This window comes from Coregonus lavaretus, assembly GCF_964263955.1.
Source record: "Coregonus lavaretus genome assembly, chromosome: 20".
NCBI classification, from domain to species: Eukaryota; Metazoa; Chordata; class Actinopteri; order Salmoniformes; family Salmonidae; genus Coregonus; species Coregonus lavaretus.
In genome coordinates this window covers 38345121-38352718 of record NC_140007.1, presented here as the reverse complement: position 1 = coordinate 38352718, position 7598 = coordinate 38345121, and the positions used below count along the sequence as shown (strand labels likewise).

The following is a 7598-nucleotide window of genomic DNA, read 5'->3' as shown; positions in this document are numbered from 1 at the left end:
CCTGGGAGCCAGAAATCTTTCTGATTGAGAGGGGGTCAAATACTTATTTCCCTCATTAAAATGCAAATCAATTTATAAAATGTTTGACATGCGTTTTTATGGATTTATTTGTTGTTATTCTGTCTCTCACTGTTCAAATAAACCTACCATTAAAAATTATAGACTGATAATTTCTTTGTCAGTGGGCAAACGTACAAAATCAGCAGGGGATCAAATACTTTTTTGCCTCACTGTATCTGTCTTTCTCTCTCTCTCTATCTCTCTCAATCTATCATTCTCTCTATATATTTCTCTCTCTCTTTCTCTCTATCTCTCTTTCAATCTTTCTCTCTCTCTCTATCTATCTATCTTTCTCTCTATCTGTCTTTCTCTCTATATATATATATCTTTATCTGTCTTTCTCACTATCTATCTATCTATCTATCTATCTATCTATCTATCTATCTATCTATCTATCTATCTATCTATCTATCTATCTATCTATCTATCTATCTATCTATCTATCTATCTATCTATCTATCTATCTATCTATCTATCTATCTATCTATCTATCTATCTATCTATCTATCTATCTATCTATCTATCTATCTATATCTCTCTCTCTCTCTCTCTCTCTCTCTCTCTTTCTCTCTCTCTCTGTATATTTCTCTCTCTCTCTCTTTCTCTCTCTCTCTCTGTATATTTCTCTCTCTCTCTATATATTTCTCTCTCTCTCTCTCTCTCTCTGTCTCTCTCTCTCTCTCTCTCTCTCTCTCTCTCTCTCTCTCTCTCTCTCTCTCTCTCTCTCCTCTCTCCCTCTCTCTCTCTCTCTCTCTCTCTCTCTCTCTCTCTCTCTCTCTCTCTCTCTCTCTCTCTCTCTCTCTCTCTCTCTCTCTCTCTCTGTCTCTCTCTTTCTGTCTTAGGTTCACAACATTCTTTGGTTGTATATGCTTTTTTTCTTTTTTCTCGTATTTCTTAGCTTCTTCCATCAGTCATATTAGCGTAATAACTAGACCAAACTCTGACTCTCCCACCAGTGACACTGTCTCACTGTCTGTGTTCTCATGGCTGGACCTTTAGGCTGCGGATGTGTGTTGTTGGACAGGGCAGTTGAGATGCGGGTTTGTTGGCGGGCTGAGTGCAGCTGCGCGCCACTCGGCCTGGCTGACCCTCGGTAGCCCCTAGCTGTGCTGCGGTGAGCTGGGTTAGGCTAAGAGGAACTGGCAGGGTGCCTTCCAAACTCCTGTGGTTGAGCTAAGGCCTGACTGCCAGGGGGCTAGGGGAGGGTGGGGGGAGGGGTTTAGGGATGACTGCAGGCGTTCATTATTAATTCTATTATTTCATTCTTTAAGTAAATGAAGCTGTTAAAATCCTATGTAATAGTTAAGCTATCGGGATCCTTCTGTGGTGTGGAGTGGAGGGTGGGAGTATATAGGCATTGTTGCATGGCTGTATGTTAGAGTGTGTGTATGTGCGTGCTGCTGTGTTTTCTAAGTAATGGGATTCATGCTGGGACACCCAAGGATGGGGCCTTTATTCTCACACAGCATCCCAAGCACAGAAATGATATGACCATCATATGGCATCAACTGAGGAAATTAAAGGAGCGAAGATACAGTATAATACCCTGACAGTGACACACAGGGCAGTCAGGAGCTGATTTCCATGCCAACTTAATAGAAAATATAAACTTTATTGTTCTATTATACAATACAAAACAACGTAAAGCTAAATATTTGAGAGAGAAATATCTAAAATGCTTTGTTTTACTCTTTTACTTCTCTCTCTATAACCGTATCAAACATTCACAGTAATAAATATTGTTGTATTTACATAAATGGTAATATTCAGTGCATGACGAACATGACCAACACAAGTGTTAGGAGAAAATGAGCAGGGAGGAAAGAAGAATGTTCCGCCAGGTTTCTAACAAATTCTGTTTCCCGCCCTCAACAAAAATGTGAAAACGACATTATTGGAAATAAACAGAATAACAGTTTAATAAAAACATGACCTGACTTATTTACATTTTACAATTTAGTCATTTATGACTAATGATAGCATTTTGTCTCTCCTTCCATCCATTGGCTTATGTATGACAGGTGCATAAATCATTCCTCCCTAAAATTGCAAGTAACTTCAGCATAAATATATATTTCTATATATATTATTTACAACATTTTGGTTCTCTTAGCTGATATTCAATACATTCCCCTTTGTAGTGGCTGTATATTCAAGGTTTTTCCCTCAACGTATAGTTCACAGCTAGATGCAGCTCATATTGAATGGGAAAACCCTCTGTCTGTCCACTGTAAACTTGGAAGGGAAAATATTGGATTATCTTTACACACTTTTCCACAGCAGGGCAATGTGTTAAGTCTCACAATTTTTCTCTGGTCATTGCATTTTAGGAACAGGGTTGCCATATTGCAGATCTCACTATTTGGCAGGTCACCCCAGTTCTCTTGCAGCACCACTATCTATCTCCTACATACATCTAGTTATACTCCCCAATATTCAGTGTATTGATACTACAGTCAAACTATTCATACATACGATTCCCATAGTGAATTCCAGGTTGATATAAAATTTTAGAAAATGTTTGTGTTATCCTTGGATGCGGCTACAACGTCCAGTCCTTTAACGTCAGTAACCATGGTGCAGTAAATCACCGCGGTAACTCCGGGTTGAGGTGTAGCAGATTCCAGAGCAATCGAAACAAAGAGGGCATGTGTGGTGAGTTAGACAGGAAATCATAACGGCTTGGTCCATGTCCAGGACCAAAGTACATAGCAATTGGGGGAGAGGACTGCACATCCCGGGAGATGTACTTCACACAATTTTATGTGAGAAAAGTAGAACTGCAGCAAAAGAAAACAAAACAGTGATGTTTAAAATAACCACCCTCTTGTTACAGCTCTTCACCGGTTTATGAGAGACCATGCTTGTGGTTCTCCTGCCACAGAGACATCTGTCTGACATTGTGTCCAGTAACCGTTACTCTCCTTCTCTCCCCTCTCCTCCCTCTCTTGCCACAATTCTATTTCCTTTGTAACTACTTCCTTCTACCCAATCTGCCTCTGGTCTTGTTACTCGTGTTGGGAAGCCATAGTGAGGATTGGTTTCCATTCCATTCTACATGGTTGCATAGCTACAGCATTTAAATACCCAGTAAGCACACTTACATACTCTGTTACTACAGAGCATCAGGAGTAAGCACACGTAAGCACACACGTACACGTACACACACACACACAACAAACAAACCCTCCTTCTACACCCTGTAATCATTGTGCTTTTCTCTCTTTCATAAAAAAACAAACATTGATTAAGGTCTAGTACTCCCTGTATTCACTTTTGAACCCCCCAATTACCCCTCTATAGAGTTAGCCATTCCCTTCTCTACCACGCCATTCCTCTATCTACACACCACCTGCCCAAATAACCTTTCCATCTCCATCTCTGCACCCCTGTCCTGGTTCTCCCGTGATCAGAGGCACTGGTGTAACATCTGTGTGCTGGTGCAGTTGAGGCAGCTAACATGGCAGCACCAGTGGAACGTACAGTGACACCTCTCAGTGACCTTCTCAGTCTGAGTTTGGAACCCTCTACCACAACACAGCAGCTCACACCCGTCCAGCGCGGGAGACGAGCTGTTACAGGTCCTCCCCGAGGTTCCGTGGGTACCCGTCTTGCCGTGGTAGGTGCAGAAGTTGGGTGACTTCTCAAAGTAGACCAGGTCTCTGGATGACGGGGGTTTGTGGGAGGGGTTCTCGGGTTCGAGATGGCTTGGATCGGCACGGTGAGAGGCGCGGTTGGAACCCTTGTTGGCATAGACGACCCGGGACGCTCCGTCGAAGCGGTCCTTCAGGAAGTCCCCAACAGCGCGGAAGCTGGGTAGACGCATCCAGCAGGTACGCATGGTGCATGAGCCTGACATGCCATGGCACTTACACTCTTGACGCATCTCTGACGACACTGTCTGGAGAACGAAGGCAGAAAGGAATAGAGATGATGAAATGTAGATGTGGAAGAAGGTGAGCAAAGAAAAGGTGGAATAACATCAATAGCAAATAAAACATGGAGGAATGGGAAGAGGACAGAAAGCTTGGAAGAAGTTGAAAAGTGAAGAAAGCCTAGAAGAACGTGAAGGGAATAAACATTAAAGAAAATGGATGAAATTCAGAAAAATAGGTTGATATCGGATAATCACTAAAGAGTGAGAGAGTGAACATACAGTATGAAGTGCTATCTGTGAATCAACAATGTCTCCTTCACCATTCTCCCTGCCTCGTTGTTGTGTAGGTTAGTGAGGTATCGGAAATCCCTTCCTCTCTCGCTGGAGTCCACAAACTCCCGACTGAACATCTGGCCAAAGTCCACGTTGTCGCTGCAGCCGCCCCAGTGCCAGTCAGGACCCCCAGGCCCCCGGCGACGGTAGTCACAGGTGCACGACTCGATGGCCCCCTCAGAGCAGGAGCGGGCCACCGCATGGGTCACCCCTGCACTCGTGATCGCAAACACAAACGCTGTCTCTCGGCAACCTGACACAACACAGCAGAAATTCTCTTCAGCGCTATACAATATAGAGCATTTTTTGAAAGTGAATATTAATGTCACTATTTGGTCTGAATTAAATGTAAAAATCTCAAGATATGTAAAGATAGACTTTTCCCTTCCCAAATGGATTCCATGACATTCTGTACCAAAAAGGTCCACCTGTTGCCTTAGTGAGGACGCCCAGAGGGACAACAGACAACTCACCACGGTTAACGATTTTGCCAAATATTGCCGGGCTGTGGGTGGTCGGGCAGTTCCAGCGGCGGTTCCTGAACTGCCACTTGCACTCCTTTATGGCGGTTTGCAGGCCGGCTGCGATGGCGTGGAGGATCCCTGGATTCTGGCGGATGAGGCGGCGCTGGCGACGACTCAGCTGGGCCAAGCTGGGTTCCAGTACCAACTGGACGCTCTTGGAGTTGGTGAGGAGGTTTGCAGAGGAGGCCACATTCACAATGCCCCTGGCAGAGACGAAGAGAAGAGAGGGTGGAATCAGTTCGAGTTAGAGAGAGAAGCTCATGCATTTGGTTCTTTCATTGACCTTTAAAAAATGTATTGACCTTAACAAAAATTATTCGGTTCAAATGTATTTATTAATATAGGATGCTGATCATAATGGATGATGGAAACAGTTAATTGGAATTTGAGTATCAGCCACAAAAGTAATAACAAGCAACTTCAATACAGTCTACTTTATCTGATATGATTATGGCTGCCATTATTGGCTGCAGTATGACTGCCATATTGCATTGCCAGCCTACTATATTTATGGTTTCAGTTACTTAGCCTAATTGTTGTGTGTCTCCTGCAACCCCTTGGCAATCAGAAAGACATAATTATTTAATTGACAGACCACACTCTTAAAAAAAAAAGGTCTGGATAGAACCAAAAAGGGTTATATTGCTTGCTTCATATATGGCATCCCTAAAGGTTCTATACAGAACCCTTTTCTAGGGTTATTTGATCAGAACCCCAGGGGTTCTTCTTTACTGAACCAAAATTGGTTCCATATGGAAACCTTGGGTTCCATATAGGGTTCTGTATGGAACCAATTGCGGTCCTATATACAACCTTAAGGGGTGCCATATATGAAGCAAGCATAGAACCCTTTTTGGTTCTATCCAGAATCTTTTTTTGGAAGAGTGCAGGGGCCAGACAGTATAGTGCGGTCGGTCCAGGCTTTGGAACGCTATTATCCCATCTTCGGATAAATATTTCAATCCAATTTTCTTCTCTCTCGCTGTGTATTTTCCTTCTTTATTTTCTTGGCATATTGTAGTGATAAGGATTGGTTTAGAACTCAGACCCATGTAAAAAAATAAATAAAATAAAAAGTATAGTTTACCCCAGTGGCATTGCAAGGTTGCCATATTCCATAACGAATGATATTGCGGTCTGCGTTATAATTTGAATTATTCAGTGTAATATTATTAACGCAGCTCCTCTTTCTTTACATATTTGCAGTATAAGGGTATTATTTCTTTATTTTTACAGAATGCACATTATGCCACGTCTATAAGCCTACTTAACATTAAATGTATATTTGTCCACTTAAGCTAGTGTAAGACACACTATTTTCACATGTTGGTTTTATAGTTTATAACAAATGTATGCAGACATTGGCGAGGGAATGCATATTTATCCTATAGTTTATCCGATACGACCGTAGACAATATATAGGACCCTGAATACGACCTGGAATGAAACTGCTCTCTGCCATGAAATAAATCCATATTTAATGTATCCCACATTGGACAGAAAAATGTTGTCTAGCGTTCAAGCCACACTGTCAAAATTACAAGCGACAGAGAGAGAGAGAGAGAGAGAGAGAGAGGGAGAGGGAGAGGGGGGGGGGGGGGGGGGGGGGGGGGGGGGTAAATTGAATAAACATGGGCTGCAACCGTTCCCCAAAAAAACAAAATCGTTATCATATTGAAAAATAATACTTTATATCAAATAATTTTATGGAAAAAGTAATTCCTTTCGATTGGAAACTGGCTAAATCGAGTTAGTTAGGCTACTCGCTCTAATTGGGAGGTCTTATCCAAAGGCCCTCAAATCTTAATGGCTTGTGGTTAGTGCTTGGTTTTCTAGCAGAAATTTACAGAAATTATGAAGCTGGTGCCAACAATAACACATTATTATTTCGAGCATGGAACAGGCCTACCAATTAATGTTTTAGTGTTGATTCAGTTGATTTGGAAGCAGAGCACTGCATATTTCAGGCAATACACCACTATATCTCGCACTGACTCCTTTGCTGCAGGCTTCGTCGAAATGAGCATAGGTCATTAGGAGGCGCATTTAATTGAATGAATACATCACACATGAACTCAACTACTTACCACCACCGGCCGCTGTTGTTAACTGCCCCCGTGCCTGAGAGCGAGGAAACCAGCAGGATGCACGCTGCTTTCATCCCCAGAAGCAGTGCGAGGATCCTCATTGTGTCTTCAATTAGAATATGAAGACAGAGCAGGCAAATGTCAAAGTTCCGCATCTGAATTCCAAGCACTTTGTATATCTGGTTCTAATTATGATAACAATTCTATTTTGAAGCACAAATAAATCTAGGCCTACTAGATATACATCTGTTTACCTTCAGCTCCCCAGCCATGACCCCATAAATAAAACTCATCATAAGAATTGATAATGGAAATAAACCAATTATTTTTAGAATAAATAATGAGATCTCGTATTACAGAAGTCATTCTTATTATAAAAGTGATCTATAGGCTACCGGTTTATTAATCTCTCTGATACCCTGTCATTCTCCCATGCAGGTTATCAAAGAGCAGGTAATGCATCAACTTGTACTCACCACACCACATTCCAAAGAGAGGGACTTTAGAGGGGGAAAAGCAACGAGGAGCCTGTCCTATAATAATGAATCTGGTGAGGAGACAGTCAGACAGAGGAGACAGGTTGCTAAATCAGTCCTTGTCTAGCGCAGCTGAAGTGTCTTTCCAGGCTAGGCTGCTGGATGCTGCGGCTCGAGCGGCTGCTGCTGTTCTCTTGACGCGCTCTATGTCTATCTCTGTAGTGTTGCTCTGGACAGCAGC

At 42.4% G+C, this 7598-nt stretch overlaps 1 protein-coding gene across 1 annotated transcript; it reads right to left on the bottom strand.

Annotated features, from left to right (window-relative positions):
* Nucleotides 1–3469: 3469 nt before the first annotated feature.
* On the bottom strand, nt 3470–6982 carry LOC311147872 (protein Wnt-1-like; the record flags this gene model as incomplete). The annotated part of the gene is made up of 4 exons (XM_084184697.1): nt 3470–3961; nt 4258–4523; nt 4744–4997; nt 6882–6982. The coding sequence occupies 4 exons, from the start codon at nt 6980–6982 to the stop codon at nt 3470–3472; spliced, it is 1113 nt and encodes a 370-aa protein (XP_084040823.1).
* Between the last annotated feature and the right edge of the window lie 616 nt (nt 6983–7598).